This window comes from Pristis pectinata, chromosome 9 (genome assembly GCF_009764475.1).
Source record: "Pristis pectinata isolate sPriPec2 chromosome 9, sPriPec2.1.pri, whole genome shotgun sequence".
Lineage (NCBI taxonomy): Eukaryota > Metazoa > Chordata > Chondrichthyes > Rhinopristiformes > Pristidae > Pristis > Pristis pectinata.
In genome coordinates this window covers 102,097,969-102,123,875 of record NC_067413.1, presented here as the reverse complement: position 1 = coordinate 102,123,875, position 25,907 = coordinate 102,097,969, and the positions used below count along the sequence as shown (strand labels likewise).

The window sequence follows — 25,907 nt, the reverse complement described above, 5'->3', positions numbered from 1 at the left end:
GAACGCCATCTGCCACTTCTCAGCCCAGTTTTGCATCCTATCTATGTCCTTCTGTAACCTCTGACAGCCCTCTACACTATCCACAACACCTCCAACCTTTGTCATCAGCAACCCATCCTTCCAATTCCTCATCTAGGTCATTCATAAAAATCACGAAGAGTAAGGCTCCCAGAACAGATCCCTGAGGCACGCCACTGGTCACCGAGCTCCATGCAGAATATGACCTGTCAACAACCACTCTTTGCCTTCTGTGGGCAAGCCAGTTCTGGACCTCCAAAGCAATGTCCCCTTGGAGCCCATGCCTCCTTAGTTTCTCAATAAGCCTTGCATGGGGTACCTTATCAAATGCCTTGCTGAAATCCATATACACTACATGTACTGCTCTTCCTTCATCAATGTGTTTAGTCATATCCTCAAAAAATTCATTCAGGCATGTAAGGCAGGACCTGCCCTTGACAAAGCCATGCTGACTATTCCTAATCATACCTCTCCAAATGTTCATAAATCCTACCTCTCAGGATCTTCAACTTCACAACCACTGAAGTAAGACTCACTGGTCTATAATTTCCTGGGCTATGTCTACTCCCTTTCTTGAATAAAGGAACAATATCCACAACCCTCCAATCCTCTGGAACCTCTCCCGTCCCTGTTGATGATGCAAAGATCATCGCCAGAGGCTCAGCAATCTCCTCCCTCGCCTTCCACAGTAGCCTGGGGTACATCTCAGCTGGTCCCGGCGACTTAACCAACTTGATGCTTTCCAAAAGCTCCAGCACATCTTCTTTCTTAATATCTATATGCTCAAGCTTTTCCGTCTGCTCCAAGTCATCACCACAATCACCAAGATCCTTTTCCATAGTGAATACTGAAGTATTCATTAAATACCTCTGCTCTTTCCTCTGGATCCATTCACACTTTCCCACTGTTACACTTGATGGGTCCTATTCTTTCACGTCTTATCCTCTTGCTCTTCACATACTTGTAGAATGCTTTGGGGGTTTTCCTTAATTCTGCCTGCCAAGGCCTTCTCATGGCTACTTCTGGCTCTCCTAATTTCCTCAAGCTCCTTCCTGTTAGCCTCATAATCTTCCAGATCTCTAACATCAGCTAGCTCTCTGAACCTTTTGTAAGCTTTTCTTCTTGACTAGATTTATTATAGCCTTTGTACACCATGGTTCCTGTACCCTATCATAACTTTCCTGTCTCATTAGGACATACCTACGCAGAACTCCACACAAATATTTCCTGAACATTTGCCACATTTCTTCCGTACTTTTCCCTGAGAACATCTGTTCCCAATTTAAGCTTCCAATTTCCTGCCTGAGAGCCTCATAATTCCCCTTACTCCAATTAAACGCTCTTCTGACTTGTCTGTTACTGTCTCTCTCCAATGCTATTGTAAAGGAGATAGAATTATGATCACTATCTCCAAAATGCCCTCCCACTGAGAGATCTGACACCTGACCAGGTTCATTTCCCAATACCAGATCAAGTAGTCTCTCCCCTTGTAGGCTTATCTACATTGTAAAGAAACCTTCCTGAACACACCAAACAAACTCCACCCCATCCGAACCCCTTGCTCTAGGGAGATGCCAGTCGATATTTGGAAAATTAAAATCTCCCATCACGACAACTCTGTTATTATCACACCTTTCCTGGATCTGTTTCCCTATCTGCTCCTCGATATCCCTGTTACTATTGGGTGGCCTATATATAAAAAAAAACACCCAGTAAAGTTATTGACCCCTTTCTACTCCTAACCTCCACCCACAGAAATTCCCTAGACAGTCCCTCCATGACGTCCACCTTTTCTGCAGCCGTGACACTATCTCTGATCAACATTGCCAGCCTCCACCTTGTTTGTCTCCCTCCCTGTCCTTTCTGAAATGTCTAAGACCCGGCACTTGAAGTAACCATTCCTGTCCCTGAGCCATCCAAGGCTCTGTAATGGCCACTGCATCATAGCTCCAAGTACTAATCCATGCTCTAAGCTCATCTGCTTTGTTCACAATACTCCTTACATTAAGAGTGCAAGCTCATCTGTAACTGATCCACAAGTGAAATTAGGTGACTTTTCTTGAGGATCAAGATGGGCAGAGTATTTGAGGAAAGACAGTCGTGCAATATTTGAATCTGATTTAGTTCTTCAGTCAGCTGATCCCAGTGGACCTGGGTATGATTGATGTCAGTAGTATTGCTTTGTATGGTGAGTGTGTTGAGCACTTTTTTTCACAACCAGTGTGTCTAACTTTTTCAACTAGGCTTCTCGTACACCAGATAGGAAGGATCGAAAATCAGCAGCTGGGACAAAGAAGAGGAAACGATCCCGTTCCCCTTCACCAATACCGACGCCAGCTGAGTCCCGGAAGAAGAGTGGAAAGAAAGGGTGGGTAAAGCTTTTTCTGCGCACATGTTGATCACAGGTGTTGTCTTGTTAGGTTTGGCAGCTATAGAGCTTGTTCTTAAAAAAAAAATTGTATCCTGTTAGTGAGTTGCCATTGCTCTTGTTTAGTTGTAATATTAGCTTGAAAACTATTAATCCATTGATGCAGAAATATTGCTAAGTAAACCAGGGATGCTGTAAGAGACTTCAGGAAGTTTTATTTGTAGAATATATCAATACTTAAATGACAACTGATATGCACCTTCATCTCAAAGCAAGAGCTTGAGCAAAGGATTGATGCGATGCGTTACCTTGAAGATTTGCTGGTGCACAAATTGTTTTTGAAGCAGCGTTTGAAATTGAGAGTATCTCATTGAAAGGAAAATAGGGCAAATACTTGACAGGGCTAATACTTGTTAGCTATGTCTGTGAGTGATTTTTGAATGGTTTGTGATGAGGAACAGTAAGTAGAGTTGGTTAATTGTTTCAGCTTGTAGTTGTCATAAGCAGTGTTGACTGGATTGGAGCTAAACTGCGGTTAGTTTCTTTCTTTGAGTGCTTCAACTTAAGCTAGGGTGATGAATTGTTGTCTGGGTTGATTGTTGTTCATTTGACTTGGAATAATGCCACCATGGTTCTTGGTCATTTATTGTATTGTAGAACACAGAACGTTATGGTACAGTATAGGCCCTTCGGCCCACGATGTCACGCCGACCTTTTAACCTACTCTAAGATCAATCTAACCATTCCCTCCCACATACCCCTCCATTTTTCTATCATCCATGTGTCTATCTAAGTCTTTAAATGTCCCTAATGTAGCTACCTCTTCCAGCACCTCTGGCAGTGCGTTCCACACACATACCACCCTCTGTATAAAAACAAAACTTGCCTCTATCCCCCCCCCCTGTACTTTCCTCCAATCACCTTAAAATTATGCTCCCTCGTGTGAGCCAGTTTTGTCTGGGGGAAGAGGTCTCTGGCTGTACACTCGATCTATGCCTCTTATCATCTTGGACACCTCTATCAAATCACCTCTCATCGCCTGCTCCAAAGAGAAAAGCCCCAGCTCACTCAACCTGTCCTCATAAGGCATGCTCTCCAATCCACGTAGCATCCTGTTAAATCTCCTCTGCACCCTTTCTGAAGCTTCCATATCCTTCCTATAGTGAAACAACCAGAACTGAATACAATATTCTTAAGTGTGGTCTAACCAGGGTTTGAAAGAGCTGCAACATTATCTCACAGCTCTTGAACAATCCCCCAACTAATGAAGGCCAATGTACCATACGCCGCCTTAACAATCCTATCAAGTTGCAAGGCAACTTTGAGGGATCTATGGACTTGGACCCCAAGATCTCTCTGTTCCTCCACACTGCTAAGAATCCTGCCATTAATCTTGTATTCTGCCTTCAAATTCGACCTTCCAAAGTGAATTACTTCACACTTTTCTGGGTTGAACTCCATCTGCCACTCAGCCCAGCTTTCCATCCTGTCAATGTCCTGTTGTAACCCTCCACACTGTCCACAACATCAGCAGTAGCATAACGCTATTACAGTGCCAGTGACCCGGGTTCAATTCCGGCTGCTGTCCATAAGGAGTTTATACGTTCTTCCTGTGTCTGCTTGGGTTTCTTCTCTGTGCTCTGGTTTCCTCCCACATTCCAAAGATGTACTGGTTAGGAAGTTGTGGGGGTGCTGTGTTGGTGCAAGAAGTGTGGGGACACTTGCGGTCTGCCCCCAGAACACTCTACACAAAGATACATTTCACTGTGTTCCGATGTACTTGTGACTAATAAATATTAAAATCTTGAAAAGAAACTTTCTAACCTACCCTTCCACTTTCTCATCCAATTCATTTATAAAAATCACAAAGAGCAGGGGTCCCAGAACAGATCCCTGTGGAACACCACTGCTCACTAACCTCCACGCAGAATATGCTCCATCTACAAACACCCTATGCCTTCTATGGGCAAGCCAATTCCGGATCCACACAGCCAAGTTTCCCTGGATCCCATGCCTCCCAACCTTCTGAATGAGGCCATCGTTGGGAACCTTATCAAACACCTTACTAAAGTCCATGTACACCACATCCACTGTTCTACCCTCAACAATGTGCTTTGTCACATCTTCAAAGAATTCAGTCAGGCTTGAGGCATGACCTGCCCCGCAAAGCCTAATCAGACGATGCTTCTCCAAAACTCATAAATTCTGTCCCTAGGAATCTTTTCCAATAACTTGCCCACCACTGAAGTAAGACTCAGTGGTCTATAATTCCCAGGGTTATCCCTACTCCCTTTCTTGAACAAAGGAATAACATTTGCCACCCTCCAGTCATCTGATACTATTCCTGTGGCCAGCAAAGATCATCGCCAAGAGCTCAGAAATCTCTTCCCTTGCTTCCCATAGTATCCTGGGATATATCCAGTCTGGCCCCAGGGACTTGCCTATCCTAATGTTTTTTCAAAAGTTCCAGCACTTTTGAACTTTCTAGTTTATCTCTCTCTCTCAGTTGAATACTGAAGCAAAATATTCATTAAGGATCTCCCCTACCTCCTCTAACTCCAGGCACATGTTTCCTCCTCTATCCCAATCGGTCTCACCTTCACTCTAGTCATCTTTCTGTTCTTCGCATAAGAGTAGAATGCCTTGGGGCTTTCTTTAATCCTACTCGCCAAGGCTGCCTCATGCCCCCTTCTAGCTCTCCTAAGTCCATTCTTAAGCTCCTTCCTGGCTGCCTTGTGTCACGAACCAGCAACAAAAGGACCACACTGAGCATGATTCAGTGTTAAAAACTATTTTATTAATCACTACTTATGATAATACGTAAAATAAAAGTAAAAATGTTAGTATGTTAGAATTCAAAAATGTTAAACCTTGAACGTTAACCCCAAAACTAAACTCGTCGTGTGTGTGTGTGAGACAAAGTCCAAAACTCCCAGTTCCGGAATGGTTCTTAAAGTTCAGTTCCGCAAGCCATAAGGTGAAACATGAGCAAGGGCTTCTTCAACAACCACCGTTGTCTGAAGATAAGACGTAGACGTAGAAAAACATAGAGAGAGTACATATGAAATCCAAATGTTCCTCGATGGAACCCAAACGACACTTCAGTGTTTACTCGGTAGTGACTTCCTCACCCCGAAAGCATCCGAACCGTGGTCGTCCACACACAAATACCTGTTTCCCTCTACAGGTCAGCAACAAAGTGAACTCCACCGGATTACTTCCAACTTCCATACATGGATTTCAGTGGCAAACACAGTTATTGTTTCTCATCCATCGATAGAGAAAACAAGCAGGCTGGTGTCTCTCTCCCTTCTCTCTCTCTCTCTTTCTTCTTCTTCTAACTTCTTCAACCACGTCATTACGTCCTTTATCTTCTATTGACGTAAGCACGCCCCACACACACATACACACACACTCTCTATCTTAAAGGGACTTTCACTGAGTCTGTAACACTTGTAAGTCTCTAGAGCCCTGTCTGATCCTTGCTTCTGAAACCTTAAGTAAGCTTCTCTCTTCCTCTTCACTAGGTATTCCCTCATCAACTTTGTCAACCATGGTTACTTCATCCTACCATCCTTTTCCTGTCTCAGTGTGACAAATCTACCCAGAACCCCATGGAAGTGATCTCTAAACAACCTCCACATTTCCATTGTCCATTTCCATGAGTAAATCTGCTCCCAATTTACACTTCCAAGTTCCTGCTTAATATTATCATTTCCCCTCCCCCAATTAAATGCTTTCCCATACCATCTGCTCCTATCCCTTCAAGTCAAGTGTAAAGATCAGGGAGTTGTGGTCACTGTCTCAAATGTTCACCTACCAAGAGATCTGATACCTGACCAGGTTCATTACCTAGTACCAGATCCAGGACACCTGACCAGGTTCATTGCCTAGTACCAGATCCAGACTGGCTGCTCCTCTTGTTGGCCTGTCTACATATTGTGTCAGGAATCCTTCCTGGACGCACCTAGCAAATTCTACCTCATCCAAACCTTTTGCAATAAGGAGGTGCCAATCAATATTAGGGAAGTTGGAATCACCCATGATAACCCTGTTATTTTTGCACCTTTCCAATATCTGCCTCCTGATCTGTTCCTCAGTGTCTCTGTTGCTATTGGGTCTATAGAATACTCCGAATAGTGATTGCTCTCTTCCTGTTTCTGACCTCTACCCCCACTGACTCAGTCAATGATCCCTCCATGAAGCCTTCCCTTTCTGCAGCTGTGATACTACCTCTGATTTAGCAATGTCACTCCCGCACCTCTTTATCTCCCTCCCCACTTTTGAAACATCTAAACCCTGGAACATCCAGCAGCCATTCCTGCCCTTGTGATAGCCAAGTCTCTGTATTGGCCACAATATCGTAGTTCCATGTACTGACCCATGCTCAAGTTCATCGCCCTTGTTTCAGATACTACTTGGATTAAAATGCACACTTCAACCCATCCAACTGACTGCAATTTTGCTGTATCAACTGCCTATCCTTCCTCAGTCTCTCTATACACTGCATCAACCTGTACACCAACTGCCCCATCCTCTGACCTATCACTCTGGTTCACCTCCCCCGCCAGTCTAGTTTAAACACTCCGCAACATCTCTAGCAAACCTTCCCGCAAGGATATTTGTCCCCCTCCGGTTCAAGTGTAACCTGTCCCTTTTGTACAGGTCTTACCTTCTGCAGAAGAGATCCCAATGATCCACAAATCTGAAACCCTGTCCCCCTGCACCAATTTCTCAGCCACAATTCATCTGCCAAATTCTTGCCCTCACTGGAGCATGGTATAGGCAGCAATATGGAGATTACTATTGGTATTGGTTTATTATTGTCACTTGTACCGAGGTACAGTGAAAAGCTTGTCTTACAAACTGATTGTACAGGTCAATTCATTACACAGTGCAGTTACGTTGAGTCAGTACAGTGTATTGATGTAGTACAGGTAAAAACAATAACAGCACAGAGTAAAGTGTCACAGCTACAGAGAGAGTGCAGTGCAATAAGGTGCAAGGTCACAACAAGGTAGATCGTGAGGTCATAGTCCATCTCATTGTATAAAGGAACTATTCAATGGTCTTATCACAGTGGGGTAGAAGCTGTCCTTAAGTCTGGTGGTACATGCCTTCAGGCTCCTACCCGACGGAAGAGGAGAGAAGAGAGAATGTCCCGGGTGGGTGGGGTCTTTGATTATGCTGGCTGCTTCACCAAGACAACGAGAGGTAAAGACAGAGTCCAAGGAGGGGAGGCTGGTGTCCGTAATGCTCTGGGCTGTGTCCACAACTCTCTGCAGTTTCTTGCAGTCCTGGGTAGAGCAGTTGCCGTAACAAGCCGTGATACATCCAGATAGGATGCTTTCTATGGTGCATCTGTAAAAGTTGGTGAGAGTCAAAGGTCATGCTTTAGAGCTTCCTACCTAGTTCCCCATATTCACTTTCTGGGGCCTCATCCTTCCCTGTACTGCATGCTTTCCTCTTGTATTTGCCCTCCCAAAATGCAACTCACCACACTGGTCTGGATTAAATTCCATCTGCCATTTCCAACTGGTCTGTATCCTGCTGAATCCTTTGGCAACCTTGCTCACTGTCTACAACTCTGTCAATTTTTGTTGTCTGCAATCAGCCCATCTGCATTTTTGTCCAAATCATATATATCACAAATAACAGATCCCAGCATTGATCCGTATGGAACGCCATTGATCACAGATGTCCAGTCAGAAAAACACCCTTCCACCACTGCTTTGTCTTCTATGGCCAAACCAATTTTGAATTCAATTTGCCAAGTCTCTATGGAGCCCATGTGCCTTCATCTTCAGGATCAGCCTGCCATGAGGGACTCTGTCGAAAGCTTTACTAAAGCCCATCTATGCGATGTCCACTGCTCTACCCACATCAATCATCACCTTGTCAAAAAAAGAAACTTAATCAAGTTTGTAAGACATGACCTCCCCTGCGCAAAGGCATGCTGATTATCCCCAATAAGTCTCAGCTTTTCCAGATGCAAGTAGATTCTATCCCTAAAAAATCTTCAATAATTTCCTGACCATTGATATAAGGCTTGCTGATCTAAACTTCCTGGTTTGTCTCTTTTGCCCTTAAAAAGAGGAACAACTTGGCCATATCTAGTCCTCTGGGGTCTTTCCTGTGATTCAAGAGAATTTGAAAGATCTCTATAAAAGCCCCAGCAATCTCCTGTCTTCTCTCAATACCCTCTCAGGCCCTGGGGACTTATCCACCTTAATGCTCTTCAAAAGACTCAACGCCACCAGCTTCCTAGACTTGTCAATTCTGCTTGTAAATTGACATGGAATGGAGGGTAAGGATATTGGCCAGGTGCTGAAATTGGCAGATGTGTTGAATGGAATCCTGTAAGAATCTGTATTGGGGCATTGGTTTATTGTTGTCACTTGTACTGAGGTACATTGAAAAACTTGTCTTGCAAACGGATCATACAGGTCAATTCATTACACAGTGCAGTTACCTTGAGTTAGTACAGAGTGCATTGAGGTAATACAGATAAAAACAATATCAGTACAGAGTAAAGTGTCACAGCTACAGAGAAAGTGCAGTGCAATAAGGTGCAAGGTCACAACAAGGTAGATCATGAGGTCATAGTCCATCTCATTGTATAAGGGAACTGTTCAATAGTCTTATCACAGTGGGGTAGGAGCTGTCCTTAAGTCTGCTGGTACATGCCCTCAGGCTCCTGTATCTTCTACCCGATGGAAGAGGAGAGAAGAATGTTCCGGGTGGGTGGGATCTTTGATATAGGAGTGTTGATTCTGAAACACAGCTACGCAAAGATCTGGTTAGATCACACCTGGACTGCTGCGGGCAATTCTTGACACCATTTCTTTAGAAACAAGTGTTGGCCTTGGAGGAAGTGCATTGTGGATTCGCTAACAGGTTATCAGAACTTACAAGGAATAAATTTTGAACAGATCGTGGAGATCATGAGTGATGTCGCTGGAATTTAGTAAGTTAATGGAGTTGATCCAAGCTTTTTAGGGTAGTAAAAGGAACTGATAAAGCAAGCTCATCAGATTACATTTTTGCATCCTATATGTAGATCAATGTATCAATTAATTAGTAGACTGAGAAAATAAAAAAAATGTGAATGTTTTGCATCTGGACATCATTTCTTATGCAATATGCAGAAACAAATTATGAGCTCTGGGTTTCATGAATTTTTGTGGCTTGCAGGCAGCCTACGCCATATCTGAAGAGAAGAGGGCAGAGAGATGAAGAGGAACAGGAGGACCTTACAAAAGACATGGAGGATCCTACACCTGTACCCAATGTAGAAGAGGTTATTTTACCAAAAAATGGTAAGGAAGTAGTGCCTTCCCTCAACTCGGTTGTTGCTGGTTCTTGACAAGTAGTGTATTTATGATGTTGCAATGTGGTTTTGCGTGTTAAAGGGTTTTTATTTTTTTCTTATCTACACCGATGTGGCTTTTCTTCATTCACCATACACCTTGCCTTTAAACACAAGGTACATCATTGGTGACTTCAACTCCTATAGCTTCAATTTCTTCTTTTTGAGTTGAGAAGACGATGAATTTATAACATTTATTGAAAGAATAGAATTTAAAGTGGGGAAAAACTAATTCTGTCCCTTGCAAACCCAGGATTAAATGGGTTGAAGCTTAAGGAAAAATAGTAAATTTTGTGTGGTCTCATGAATATACCAGCAAATGATAGATGACAATTGCTTGGAAGTGGATATTAGTCTGGCAAGTTTATGAACACTGTGGATTAATCCCACTTGCTCTGCATCTTCTCTGTGCGTTTGTGCAAAATGTTTCCACAGATGTTTCTATTTACTTTAAGAAAATGCCACTTAATGTGATAAATAGTTGCCTTGCACCTAAATTTACAAAAATGTTGCCATTTAATGCCATCATTTCGTCAAGTTATTTTTAGATCATTTTCTAAAATATTAAATCTTACATCTCATTACTTGGATGTGCACTTTGTTTTATTTCCTTTGGTTACATTTTGATTATTGCTGCCCTGCATGAATGGTAAAAAGAAAATTAATTTGAGTATGAGAGTGAAATCTCGGCTCATGCCAATTGTAGGACCACCACTTCCATGCATTAAACACCTTTATGTAGTGTGTTTTTCTACTATTTGTGTAGATTTTAAATTGGGCTTTTCTGAAGAAATGAGTGTCAGAGTTGCTAACATGCATCAAGGGAATAGTTGATAGAAAGGTTAAATGAAACATGATTTTTACTGAAATAAAACCATGTTCTGGAATATTAAAGTCATAGAGCATCTTTGGGGAGAGAAATTAAATTCATATTTTGGGTCAAATCATGTTGAGAGCATCATAGACAGGAGCTTTAGTGAGGTGTTTACACCCAAGGTGCAGGCAGCAGGTGACCAAGAGAGGTAGGATTCACCTGTGGCCATTCCTCCTCTACTAACAAGTATATCATTTTAAAGACCATTGTGGAGTGGGGGGTAGGGATGGCCTTTCAGGGGAGAGGAGCAGCAGCCAGGTCTGTCATAACAACAGACTCTAATGAACAGCAAGGGAGGATGAAGAGTAGGTGAACTGCAGATGGTTAAGGGGACAGACCGAAGGTACTGTGGCTGGGAAAGAGACCTCCGAGATGCTATGTTGCCTTTGAGTGCCAGGGTCAAGGATGCCTCTGAGCAGAACATCCTTAAGGAAGAGGGTGAGCAGCTAGAGGTCACTGTACACAGTGGCACCAATGACACAAGGAGAAAAGGGGATGAGGGCCTGCAGGGGCAAAAGGTTACAAAGCAGGGCCTAAAGGGTTATGATCTCTGGATTAATCCCAGTACCACGCACTAGTGAGGGTAGGAATAGGAGGATAATATAGATGAATGTGTGGCTGAGGAGCTGGTGCAGGAGAGAGGGAATAAAGTTCTTGGAGCATTGTGATCTCTTGTGGGGGCAGAGGAGATCTCCATGAGGAATGGGTTGTATCTGAACTGGAGGGGGCCAATATCTTGTCAGGGAGATTTGCTAAAGCTACTCAGGATAGTTTAAACTAGTCTGGCTGGGGGGTGAGATCCAAAGCGCATCATGTTGCAAATGAGAAAGTTGAGGCAAATATATCAGTTAAAGTTCAGTAGGCTGGACAGGGAGCTAAGAGTCTGACATTCTAAATTGCATTTATTTTAATACAAGAAGCCTTACAAGTAAGGCAGGTGACCTTGGGGCATGGATAGGTATATGGGAATCGATATACCTATTACAGAAACATGGTTGTGGAATGTGCAGGACTGGCAGCTCAATGTTCCAGTGTCCAGATGCTCCAGCTGTGATAGAGATGAAAGAGAGGAGGGGAGTTGCATTTTTGATTAGGGAGAACATTACAGCAGTACTAAGAGACGTTCCTGCTGGAATGTTGGTGCTTGGGTACATACCTGGCTTACATCAGTTGAACATCAAGTCTCTGACACTTCCTCATACTTGGCTCTGGAACGTAACACCATAACAAAAGGCCATCATTTCCCACACAGTCACTGACTTCTCATTCTTCAGGGTTCTTACCTACCCCCAACCTCTAATCTCATTCCCCTTCAATTCTGCCAACCATATGTAGCCCAAATCCAACCTTTCCAAAATCCACCAGGTCTATTCTTAAGCATCTGTTCTTCTCTCCCACTGAACTCATTTCTCAGCTGACCTTTCTTTTTCCCCTAATCCAATATCTTCCTTCACACAAGACTCTCATGTCCTTTGCAATGTTGATAGCTTCTGGTTTCCAAGCTGAAACAAATCATTTTCATTATGCATTCCAGCGTCAAGGATATTCCTGAGTGAGTCCAACTGCAGCTTCAGCTGCTCAATGCAGTCAGTCAGAAGCTGCAGCTGGACATATTTCCCATAGGGATAGTCACCAGGGACACTGGAAGTTCACTGATCTCCCACATTCTGCAGGAGGAGAATACAACTGTTCTATTTGCCTTCTCAAAACTTCCAACACTACAGAGGAAAGTAAAAGATCTTGTCTTTTCTTAGCCTCTTCAAAGCATCTCAAGACAAAGTCTCAGCACTCAGTAACAGCCACTCTCAGTGGCTGCTCCAGAATGGTAATGTTGCTGCAGTTGTGAAAATATTTGCTGTGCAGACTCTGCTTGTGTGTTGGTGGCCACTGGTGTTATTTAGTAACTTGGCAACTGGACTTCATTCACTGTTCTGAATTTTGACCATTTGTGGATTAATTTGCCAGGTAATCAGCATTTATGCTTCAAAAGTGTGTTCTATTTTGACATGTTATTAATTGTTATTATAATCCCATTTTTTGCTAGTGAACCCCAAGAAGGATAGTGAGCACACGCCTGTAAAGGGAGGGACAATTGCAGATTTAGGTAATGTTTTTATCTTGTATCCCTCTTGCTTTTCATTTGGTGTGAAATATAGGCAGTCTGCACATGGAATGTGCCAACATTTTTAAATGCTGGAATGGAGTAATGCAATTGAAGTATACAAAAGGTCAATCAAATATATGCTAATATTATTTCCTTAACTGGTATTTCTGATTTCATTATATTTCTCTTCTTTTCCTTACTGTTTAATGATTTTCTGGTCTTAAAATTTCAGCAATACCAGTAGTAATTATTCTGCAACTCTGGGAACACCAGATTTGTCCTATTACCACCATAATTCCAGTGAGCAAGGGGAGGTAGTTAGCCGTTAGTTGCCAAAGGTTATTTTGATTCTTAATGTTATTAATTTTCAGCTTCTAATTGGAATTCCCAGAATGCATGTAATAATCCTCATTTTCAACCTTTTGCCGATGCAAAAGAAGGTTTGTGCATCCGTACCTTCAATTATTTTTAAATCTCGTTCATCTGCAGGTTTATTGTATTTACTACTCTTCTGTGTGCCCTGCTCACTCTCTCCTATGCTTGTCATCATTGTCAAGGACCTTGAGAAACACAGGACTGCAGATGCTGGAATCAAGATGAAAAGCACTATGATGCTGGAGGAACTCAGCAGGCCAGGCAACATCCGTGAAGAAAACCAGGCAGTCAATGTTTGGGTCAGGACCATTCTTCAGGTCCTGACCTGAAATGTTGACTACCTGGTTTTCTCCATAGATGCTGCCTGGTCTGCTGAGTTCTTCCACCATCATAGTGTTTTTCATTGTCAAGGACCTCTATTGCTTGCTCCTCACTCCCTACCACATTTTTTTCTCCCTGCCTGAACAATGGCTTCCCATCTAGCCACTTGAAAAGATCCATAAACCAGTGATGCAGTCCCTTCGCTTACTGTTACCATGCCAACCATCAAGTACAAGATTGCACTGATACTATGCTCTTCCCATTTTATTCTCCCTATATTTCTGTCATCTACCCCAGATTCTACCACTACACTCACCTACGCACTACGGCTAATTTACAATGGCCAAATCTACTAAACCACATCGCTTTGTTACCAAGAGGAAACCCAGATAGTCATAGAAAGTGCAAACTCTATACAGACAGCACTTGAGGTCAGGATTGAACCTGGACAACATAGAACATTATAGCACAGTACAGGTCTTTCAGCCCATGATGCTGTGTCAACATTTTATCCTGCTCTAAGATCTATCTAACCCTTCCCTCCCACATAGCCCCCCCATTTTTCTATCATTCATGTGCCTATCTAAGAGTCTCTTAAATGTCCCTAATGTATCTGCCTCCACAACCTCTGCCAGCAGTGCATTCCACTCTGCACCCACCACTCTGTGTATTTAAAAAAAACTTAACTCTGACATCCCCCATACCTTCCTCCAATCAATTTAAGATTATGCCCCTCGTGTTAGCCATTTTCGAGCTGGAATGACTGTCCACTCGATCTATGCCTCTTATCTTGTACACCTCTATCAAGTCCATAGAACAATACAGCACAACACAGGCCCTTCAGCCCACCATGTTGTGCTGCCCTTCAAACCACACCTAAGACTATCTAACCCCTTCCTCCCACATATCCCTCTAACTTAAATTCCTTCATATGCTTATCTAACAATCTCTTGAACTTGTCCAATGTATCAGCCTCCACCACCACCCCAGGCAGCGCATTCCATGCACCAACCACTCTCTGGGTGGAAAAACCTCTCTCTGACATCACCCTTGAACTTCCCACCTAATACCTGAAAGCCATGTCCTCTTGTTTTGAGCATTGGCACCCTGGGAAAGAGGTGCTGGCTGTCCACTCTATCTATTCCTCTCAATATCTTGTATACCTCTATCATGTCTCCCCTCATCCTCATCCTCTCCAATGAGAACAGCCCTAGCTCCTTTAGTCCCTCCTCATAATCCATACTCTCTAATCCAAGCAGCATTCTGGTAAATCTCCTCTGCACCCTTTCCAATGTCTCTCCACATCCTTCCTATAATTAGGTGACCAGAACTGGACACAGTACTCCAAGTGTGGCCTAACCAGAGTTTTGTAAAGCTGCATCATCACTTTGCGGCTCTTAAACTCGATCCCCAATTTATGAAAGCTAACATCCCATAAGCTTTCTTAACTACCCTATCCACCTGCGAGGCAACTTTCAGTGATCTGTGGATATGAACCCCCAGATCCCTCTGCTCCTCCACACTGCCCAGAATCCTGCCATTAACCTTGTACTCTGCCTTGGAGTTTGTCCTTCCAAAGTGTACAACCTCACACTTCTCTGGATTGAACTCCATCTGTCACTTGTCAGCCCAGCTCTGCATCCTATCAATATCCGTCTGCAAGCTTCAACAGCCCTCCACACTATCGACAACACCACCAATCTTTGTGTCATTTGCAAACTTGCTAACCCAGCCTTTCACCCCCTCATCTAAGTCGTTAATAAATATCACAACAAGTAGAGGTCCCAGAACAGATCCCTGCGGGACACCACTAGTCGCAGACCTCCGATCCAAATGCAGTCCCTCCACCTCATCATCCTCCTCTCCAAAGAGAAAAGCCTTAGCTCGCTCAACCTATCCTCATAAGACCTGCTCTCTAATCCAGGCAGCATCCTGGTAAATCTCCTCTGCACCCTCTCTAAAGCTTTCACATCCTTTCTATAATTAGGCGACCAGAACTGAACACAATACTCAGTGTGGTCTGACCAGAGTTCTATAGAGCTGCAACATTACCTCGTGGCTCTTGAACTCAATATCCCGACTAATGAAGGCCAATGCACCATATGCTACCTTAGTAACCCTGTCAACCTGCGTGGCAACCTTTGAGTGTGAGACAGCAGTTCTTTTTTCCAGCTTGAGACTTTTTTTCCAGCTTGAAAATGGCTAACCTGAGGGGCATAATTTTCTTTACAATATTTTTATTGAATCCATGAAAAAAATAGAGTACATGCATCAAGAAAGAGAATAAAAATACTACTGAATACGTTGTATTAAATCGTACTTAGATTACAGTACTCTAAATTAATAATCACATATAGTAGTTAGTTAATAAAGGAAGAAAAAAATTGAGATTTTATTATATAAAAAAAATCTATTTCCCACTACCAAAACCTGAAGCTGTTAGATGGAAAAAACAAGGAAAAACTTTTAAAAACATAACCGTGTCAGCCAATATTTGCATTTTAGTCCCCAAATCAGAGATTTTGAAAATAATTCAAAAAAGGTACCCACAGGGTTTGAAAGTCTAGGTTAAATTGATTGGAGGAAGGTATAGGGGGATGTCAGAGTTAAGTTTTTTAAATACACAGAGTGGTGGGTGCAGAGTGGAATGCACTGCTGGTAGAGGTTGTGGAGGCAGATACACTAGGGACATTTAAGGGACTCTTAGATAGGCACATGAATGATAGAAAAATGGGGGGCTATGTGGGAGGGAAGGGTTAGTGCCACAGTGCTGTCCACTTGCTATAATTCTGATAGATCATGTAATGTATAATTGCCATCTTTAAAATGTACAACCAATTTATTGAAGAACTTTGCATTTTATGCACAATGCCTTTCAGCCCCATAACTGTGTTAGTCCTTTGAACTGCACACTAAGTTGCTGCAAGTAATATTCTGCATGAACTTTAAGCATTCAGTGCATTCCTTTCAGATGTTTGTTTCCACTTACAAGCTTGGAGCTTCATCTTAATGATTATGGTGCACTGCATAAGTGACATACACTTAAATTCTATTTTCATATGTCACTCTAGGATTTTAATCGGTGTTCTAGTGTAAAATTTTTGATTGTTGACTAATTGTATTGATTTGCTTTCCACATCAGCTGGCACTCGTTATATGTTGTAGCTATTTTGTCTGTAGGAAGAACGGAAATGAATTTCCTTGATCATCTTTGTCCTGTATCATGCTTCTGTAAGTGAAATATGACATTGATGCCCCAGTACACAGCATTTTTATCCCTCACTTGAAACTTCATTGGCAGGGGATGGGAACCAGTGTGTTAGGTCAGATGATGGAGCGGTTGGTGTAAAGGTAAATGCATTGTGCAGAGAGACTGGGAGGAAGGATAGGCAGTGGATGGGACATAAATACAGTTAGTTGGATGGGTTGAAATGTTTACTTTAATGCGAGAAGTATTAAAAATAAGGATGATGAACTTAGAGCATGGATCAATACATTGAATTATGATGTGGCCAGTACAGGGACTTGGCTGTTTGATGTTCTGGGGTTCAGATGTTTCAATAGGGATAGGGAGGGAGGTAAAAGGGGTTGGGGGGTGGGGAGAGTGGCATTGCTAATCAGGGAAAGTATCACTGCTGAATTCCTCCAACATCGTGTTTTTCATCTAGATTCCAGCATCTGCAGTCCTTTGTCTCTCTAGTATTACTGCTCCACTGCAAAGTCTCTAAGGACATCCACTTTGAAGAAGTTTTCTTCCTCTCTTTGGGAGCTTCGTGAGTCCCTCTCTCAATACTCCACCTCTGTGATCTACTCTGCTCTCCAGCTCCTTGACCATGTGGTCACTCAGACTCGGTTCCACAGCCATGTGCATCTACCTGTTACCACCTTGTGCCCACCCTGCCTCCCCTCTTTTGTCCACCTATCATTGCTCTGCTTTTCTGTCCTATATATTGGGCTTCCCCTTTTCCTATCTTCAGTCTTGAAGGGTCCTGACCTGAAATGTTGACCGCCTGCTTTTCTCCACGGATGCTGCCTGGCCTGTTGAGTTCCTCCAGCATCATCATGTTTTTCGTCAAAGTATCACAGCTGCAGAAAAGGAGGACGTCATGGAGGGAGGGATTGTCTACTGAGTCAGTGTGGGTGGAAGTCAGATACAGGAAAGGAGCAGTCACTCTATTCAAAGTATTCTGTAGACCATCCCCCTCCCCAATAGCCACCAGGGACACTGCGGATCAGATAAGTAGGCAGATTTTGGAAAGGTGCAAAACTAACAGGGTTGTTGTCATGGGTGATTTCAACTTCCCTAATATTGATTAGCACCTCCTCAGTGCAAAAGGTTTAGATGGGGCAGAATTTGTTGTGTCCAGGAAGAATTCCGGACACAGTATGTGTACAGGCTGACTAGAGGAGAGGCCATACTGGATCTAGTACTAGGCAATGAAACTGGTCAGGTGACAGACCTCTTGGTTGGCAAGAATTTCGGTGATAGTGACCACAACTCCCTGACCTTTAGCATAGCTATGGACAAGGATAGGAGCAGGTGATATGGGAAAGATTTAATTGGGGTAGGGCTAATTATGACTGTATCAGGCAGGAACTTGGGAGTGTAAATTGAAAACAGATGTTCTTGGAAATGCACAGCAGAAATGTGGAGGTTGCTCAGGGATCACTTGCATGGGGTTCTGGATAGATTTGTCCCACTGGAACAGGGAAAGGATGGTACAGTGAAGGAACCATGGTTGACAAGAGAGGTGAAACATTTAGTTAAGAGGAAGAAGGAAGCATACTTAAGATTTAGGAAGCAAACATCAGACGGGGTTCTTTCAGAATTATAAGGTAGCCAGGATGGAGCTTAAGAAGGGATTTAGGAGAGCTAGAAGGGAACATGAGAAGGCCTTGGTGAGTAGAATTAAGGAAAACCCAAGCTGTTCACTGCATACGCAAAGAACAGGAGGATGATTAGAGTGAGGGTAGGAGCACCCGGGGATGAAGGGGGAAACGTATGTCTGGAGGTAGGGGAGGTCCTTGATGAACACTTTGCTTCATGGAGAGGGATTTTGACAAATGTGAGCTTAGCGTTGAACAGAATGTGCTGGAGCATGTCGAGGCTAAGAATAAGGTAGTGTTGGAGCTGCTTTTAAAAAAAAAAATATTATTAGGATTGACAAATCCCTGGGGCTCTATTGGGTATACCCCAGGTTACTATGGGAAGTGAGGGAAGAGATTGCTGGGGTGTTGACAATGATTTTTTGTCCTCCCTGGCCACAAGAGTGGTACCAGAGGATTAGAAGATTGCAAATGTTCCATTGTTCAAAAAAAGGTAATGGGGATAATCCTGGGAATTATAGACCAATGAGTCTTGTGTCAGTGGTAGGCAAACTATTGGAGAGGATTCTTAGGGACAGGACTTTGGAGAAACATAGTCTTATTAGGGATGGTCATTGTGGCTTTGAGGGGCAGGTTGTGCCTTGTGAGCCTAATTGAGTTTTTCGAGAAGGTGACAAAACAAATTGACGTTAGAGCTGTGGATGTAGTATATATGGACGTTATTAAAGTGTTTGACAAGGTTCCCCATGGTAGGCTCATCCAGAAACTAATGAGGCATGGGATCCATGGAAACCTGGCTGCATGGATCTGAAATTGGCTTACCCACAGAAGGCAGAGGGTGGTAGTCGATGGAACATATTCTGCCTGGAGGTCAATGACTAGTGGTGGTCTGCAGGGCTCTGTTTTGGGACCCCCCTGCTCTTTATCATTTTTATAAATGACTTGGATGAGGAAGTGGAGGCATGGGTTAGTAAGTTTGCAGATGACTTAAAGGTTGGAGGTGTTGTACATACTATAGAGGTTGTTGTAGGTTGCAACGTGATATAGACGGTGCAGAGTTGGGTGGAGAAGTGGCAGATGGAGTTCAATCTGGAAAAATGTGAAGTGATGCACTTTGGAAAACCAAACCTGAAGGCAGAGTACAAGGTGAAGGCAGGATTCTTAGCAATGTGGATGAACAGAGGGATCTTGGTGTCCAAGTCCATAGATCCCTCAAAGTTTCTATGCAAATTGATAGGATGGTTAAGAAGGCATATGGTATGCTGGCCTTCATTAATCGAGAGATTGAGTCCAAGGGCCACAAGATAATGTTGCAGCTCTAAAACTCTTGTTAGACCAGAGTACTGATTTCAGGTCTGGTCACCTCATTATAGGAGGGATGTGGAAGCTTTAGAGAGGAGATTTACCAGGATGCTGCCTGGCTTAGAGAACATGCCTCGTGAGGAAATGTTGAGCAAGTTAGGCCTTTTCTCTTTTGAGCAACGCTTGATGGGAGGTGGCTAAGATTGGGAGGTATAGATAGAATGGACAGCAAGCATTTTTTTCCCAGGGCAGAGGACATCATTTCAGATGAGTGGAGGAAAGTTTAGGGGAGATGTCACAGTTCATTTTTTTTTACACGGTGGGTGCCTGGAACACACTGCTAGGGGTGGTAGTAGAGGCTGATACAATAGGAGCATTTAAAGGACTCTTAGGTACATGGATGTGAGAAAAATGGAGGGTTATGGGCTGTGTAGAAAGCAAGGGTTAGATTGATCGTGGAGTAATTCGGCACAACATCATGGACCGAAGGGCCCATACTGTGCTATATTATTTTATGTTCGATGTTTTCACTGAAACTTTGAACTGTTGACAATTTGAATGTTATCAAACTATTCAACACTGAAGCTTTTGAATGTGTTTTACTCTAACAATGAATGAAGTAGTAGCCTTTTGGTTAAGGGAATTCCAGGGGTTTTGGGGAGATGGGGGATTATGTGTCCTGTATAAGTAAGCAGTTTGTTTGGTCTTTAGGAATTAAAGTGCCTGTTGATCAGTTTGGGTGTAGTTGGTGATTCCCTTGAATAATAGCAGTGATCTGACTGCTGCTATTTTTCTTACAGCATTTGGTGTCGTCTTTTCCTCCTGTTTTCAATTTGCATGTTCAGTTGAGTTTAGTTTCCCAGTGGGATGATTAGAACTTGCAGCTTCTAGTATGAAAGCTGCTACACAGTACATTTTCTATTTTTAATTTAGATTTATATCACTGGTCTTTTGCTGCTAACCTTGTTTTATGAAAAGTTATGGGGAGGGTGAGCTAAAGCATCAGGTGTAAATAAATCAAATGTGATTGGTTGGAAGGCAGCTGCTTTGTTACCTGTCATTCTAAACTTCTGTTTAAACAAAAACTAAATTCCAATCCTGACAAAATTGCGCAACTTAAGTTTCTTACAAGTGTTAAGGCTTAGAATGAGAAACACCAGGGTGTTGGGGGCACTGGTGGGGAGTAATTGCTTGGATCTGAGACATTTGCTCTCTTTTTTATGTTGTTGGAATTGACCAATAACTTGCCTGCTTGCCTTCTGAATGACCTACTTTCAATAACTGTAACTTCTAATTTTATTTGTTGAATTGTGCTGCAAGATGCCTGGTGTTGGCAAAAACAGGGTACTTGTGTTGTCTCCTAAAATAATGCACATCAGTGTGCTGTTTTACTTACAAATCCAAATTGAACTTGACTTTTCCATTTTAAATATTAATGCACACTTTGAGCATGCTATTACCATAAAAATAGAAACCAGAGTAACTGTCATGGCTTGTTAGAATAGTGGGTTAGTGTGAAGGGATTGTGTTTTAAATCTGTAATTGTGATGCAGGCAGAAATCAATTATTGGCAAGAGTGAGTATGCAAGTCTTGCCAGTTGGATTCTGTAAAATTTAGCTGGGGCTTGACCTCACAATCTACCTCGTTGTGGCCTTGCACCTTATTGTCTACCTGCACTGCACTCTCTGTAACTGTAACACTTTATTCTGCATTCTGTTATTGTTTTTCCCTTGTACTACTTCAATGCACTGATGTGATGATCTGATCTGTATGGATGCCATGCAAAACAAAGATTTTCACTGTACCTCAGTACCAGTGACAATAATAAACTAATTTGCCAATTTATTTACCAATGAGATCACATTCTACTCTATTGAACAATGGTTCATGACTTGACTTGAAGGGGAGTGGTGGTAGCTGGGAAGATTGGGCTGGAGGATGTATTTGGACAAGAATTCTGGGAGTAAGAACAGTCTTTCTGCCTTTGGAGCTCACTTAACTATTCAGTTGTACAGCACGGAAATGGGATCTTTGGCCCAATTCGTCCATGCCAACCAAATTGCCTACCTGAGCTAGTCCCATTTGCCTGCATTTGGCACATATCCCTCTAAACCTTTCCTATCCATGAACCTGTCTAAATGTCTTTTTAAAATATAGAAAATCACTTCATCTACCAGCCATTGTTCAAAATTCATTAATGAGCAAAGCTGACATGAATCAGTTCTCCTTAGCCTTGGGGGAAAAAATGGCAGTTCACACCATGACGTAAACATTCAGGAGAAATTTAGTGATAAATTTGAGGGTGTTGTGCACAATTTTGTTGCATATCACTTCTAGTGATCTATTATAATAGCCTGGCTCTGCATTATTTTAGTCTGGGATGTGAACAGTGAAATTATTTTACAGGTGGTTAAGGATATGGTTGTATGCACTAATCAGCAACCACTGGACTGTGATCACCAGGGGTGAATCCCTCCAAGGCCATCTTTTGGATATAAAACACAACTATTTAATTAATATGTAAATCTTGTGCGCTAGCATTAGCAACATGGTTTGTTTGCCACTGTTAGTAACACAATGGACAGTAAAGTAGTTAAATAAGATGGGCACAGTTAACTACTGGGTGTCTATTGCATATTTATTTATTATATTTATTTATTAGTCACATGTATTTCACTGCTTCAATGTACATCTTTGCGTTGCTAGGAATGTGCTGGGGGCATTCTTCCAGCGCCAACATAATACGCCCACAGCTCCTAACCTGTACATCTTTGGGATGTGGGAGGAAACCGGAGCACCCGGAGGAAACCCACACAGACGCAGGCAGCAGTGGGAATTGAACCCAGGTCGCTGGCGCTGTAATAGCATTCTTGCTGGCGTGGTAATCTGGGTTAACCTTTTTTATTATCAACCACTTTTTGATAGGACTGCTTGTCTGTCTTGCCTCGGTTGCACCTGTGCAGACTAAAATATCTCAAACTTGTTGTTGCAGATGAGCAAGAAGATGAGCCGTCATCTGCAGGAGGGAAGGTAATTAATATGTAAAACTGATTTTGTTCACCTGGTACGGAAATCGTAACTATGGTAACCAATCTGTTTTTCAGGCTTCAGAAAGCTGTTTTTCTGCTCATTCTGTATTGGCAACATTGGTGTCTGTTGCAATGAATGCTATTCGTGGGAGGTACTCTGTCTCAGAATTTTGCACAATCTGGCAGCCAATACCTGCTGTGTTTTCTCAATGCAGATCAAAATTTGATTGCATGCTTCCTTGGTTTATAGTTTGCAGAAGGGAAATCGGACTATTTCAGAGGTGTTTCACTTTTGTAAGTGGCATCTTGTGATTATCCTGCATGACCAGTGTTTAACTTGATGTCCCTTGAATACTGATCAAATCTAAATTGACAGATGGTCTTGGCAGTTGACCAGTTCTGGCCGCTTTACAAAGTTGTAAATATATACTCCAATATAAATTAGTTCCCTATCTGAACATGTAAAATTCCTACCATTGTCTATGATACGATTTTCCTTTCCTCTTCTGGTTGCAAAATCACCAGCCACCTCTTGGTCACAATATTAACCAGCCAGAACCACGGTGACTGTTTAAATCAGTTCTGATGGCAGTCGATGTGCAATGAACTGTGCACATGTGCTGCTAATTTCCTCCATAGCCTTAGCTACAGCATCAGCTGTGCTTGCTTTTTCATCTCCTTTCTCTTAATCCCAGACCCAAAATAAACCAAGAACAAACAAAACCAGGAGGAGATTCAAATGTCAAAGTGTAATGCACTTTCTGTGGTGCTTGTACTCAAATGCAAAGCCATGCTCCACAAGCAGTTATTGGGCTGAGGTACACTTAATCAGTTTTTGATGATGGTTCAAGATGGTGTTGGATAAGGAATGAGAAGAACTTGTGATTCTCAAAGTTGAGTTTTTCTATATCCACTTACTGGCATCTTCTCCAGAAGGCTTTGCCTTTGACATCTGGGTTCTCCTTGGGCATGTTCAGATCTGGTAATGGGACTGGGACATTCAGCTATCTTATCCAGAAACTAGTATTGTTGATGGCCTCCTTTTGAAAGAATGTGATAGTGATCATTTCAACTGTTCTGAAATTGGCTTCAATTTGTAATATTTATAGAATATGATTTTTGGAAGACTTTGGTTTGATATTCAAGTCACTGAACAAAGTGAGAGGAAAAAAGTGATGGGCTGACACTGCTGACCAGGGAAAATAATGCAGCATTGAAAGAGGAAGATATTCTTGAAGAAGGGTCCCGACGTGAAACGTTGACTGCCTGCTTTTCTCCATGGATGCTGCCTGCCCTGCTGAGTTTTTCCAGCATCATCGTGTTTTCCACCTGGAGTCCAGCATCTGCAATCCTTTGTTTCTCTAGGATATTCTTGAGGGGGCTAGGGCTGAGTCCACTTAGTTTGAGCTGAAAAGTAAAAAAGGCTGATCACACTGGGATATTCTACAGGCTTCCAAATGATGAGAACATAATAGAGAAAAAAACTTACAAAAATATTGGAGACATGCAACAGGTACATTGTGATGATAATTTGTTTTTACAAAACTTCCAATTATTAATTTTAGACTAATGAAAAGGAGGGAGAGAAGTTTCTATAATGTTCAGAGCATCTTTGACCTATACTGTATATCTGTGCTCAAGGAGACAGAAGATATTATTGAATCACTTAATTGGAAATGAGGTAGTCTAAGAATTCAGGGAAAGGACTAGTATCAAGAGTAATCTTCATATCACAAGATTTAGATAAATAATAGACAAGGTCGAATGGTCCAAAAATAAAATAACTGTTTAATTTAGTCAACTTCAGTAGAACATAAAACAGTACAGCACAGGAGCCGGCTCTTTGCCCCATGATGTCTGTGATGACCATGATGCCAATTTAAAATAATCCCATCTGTCTGGATGTGGTCTATATCACTCCTAATCCCTGCCTGTTGGTGTGTCTGTCTAAGTGCCTCTTAAATGTTATCATATCCATTTCCATCACTTTCCTTGGCAGCATATTCCAGGCACTTTGTGCTCTGTGTACAAAAAAAATAAAAACAAGCCAGCTTGCCTCGCAAATCTCCTTTAAACTTTCCCCCTCTCACCTTGAAGCTATGCCCTCTAGTGCTTGACATTTCCACCCTGTGGGGGAAAGACTCTGTCCCATCTATGCCTCTCATAATTTTATATACTTCTATCAGATTGCCCCCCCCGGCTTCTGCTCCAGAATCAGAAGTCTGATACAATCATAGAACACAATCCAAGTTTGTCCAACCTCTCCTTGTAGGTAATACTCTCTGATCCAGGCAACATCTTGTTGAATCTCTTCTGCACCCTCTCCAAAGCTACCACATCCTTCCTGTAATATGGTGACCAGAACTGCACATGATAATACATATATCTTAAAGTTTAATACAACTGCAACATGACTTCTCTGCTTTTATACTCAACACCCCGGCCAATTAAAAGCAAGCATGCCATTCACCACCTTTACCAGCCTATCTGTATATGTTGCCACTTTCAGAGAGCTATAGACCAAGGTCCTGCCATTTACTGTATGCTTTCCTCTTGCATTTGACCTCCCAAAGTTCACACCTTGCACTTGTCCAGATTAAACTCCATCTACCATTCTCCGTCCATATTTCCAACTGGTCTATATCCTGCTATATCCTTTGGTAACTTTCCTCACTATCCACAGCTCTGTCAATTTTTGTTGTCTGCTTACAAATCAGCTCAATTGCATTTAAACATGTGTCTCGCATAGAGTGAGGGGGTATCCAGCCAGTTTAAAATGGAACTAACAATGGTCAGGAATAGCTGCAACAAAATAGGGGGTGATATTTAAGGTGTTGGTGTTACAGGTACAAGCTTAACACCTAGCCATGAGAGGGAAGGTTGCTGAACTAAAGCCAGTGTTCCTTGGATGATGAGGGAGATAGAGAATATGATGAAAAGAAAAGCTAGTGTATGAGGCATTGGAGTGAACTTCAAGCAAACTAGGCTAAATACAACATTGAGAAGGGAAGTTGAGGAATACAAGATTGGCAAAAAAAAAATGAGAGTTAACAAAAGGGAAACCTAAAATCTTTTGCCAATTTCTTAGCAAATGGGTAATTAAATGCAATGTGAGACCTATTTGAGACATGTGTTAAGACTACAGTTCTTGATGAATGTGTAATTATCAGTGTTTACTAAGGAAAAAGATGCTGATGAAATACTTGCAGAGATGGCTGGGATGATGGATGGAGTGAAAATTGAATGGTAGGATGCATTGGAAAGGCTAGCTATTCTTTGAGCAGGTATGTTTCCTGGCCCAAAGACTTGCAATGCAGTT

General features: G+C 42.4%; 1 protein-coding gene across 5 annotated transcripts in view; it reads left to right on the top strand.

Moving 5' to 3' along the window:
* The window catches only part of smarcc1a (SWI/SNF related, matrix associated, actin dependent regulator of chromatin, subfamily c, member 1a), a 123,856-nt gene that overhangs the window by 32,722 nt on the left and 65,227 nt on the right, over positions 1 to 25,907 (top strand). For all 5 annotated transcript variants that reach the window (XM_052022934.1, XM_052022933.1, XM_052022931.1 and 2 more), the window contains exons 10-13: positions 2,262 to 2,386; positions 9,581 to 9,705; positions 12,674 to 12,733; positions 22,552 to 22,589. In XM_052022934.1, the coding sequence (XP_051878894.1) occupies positions 2,262 to 2,386; positions 9,581 to 9,705; positions 12,674 to 12,733; positions 22,552 to 22,589 (348 nt within the window). The remainder of the gene's footprint in view (positions 1 to 2,261; positions 2,387 to 9,580; positions 9,706 to 12,673; positions 12,734 to 22,551; positions 22,590 to 25,907) is intronic.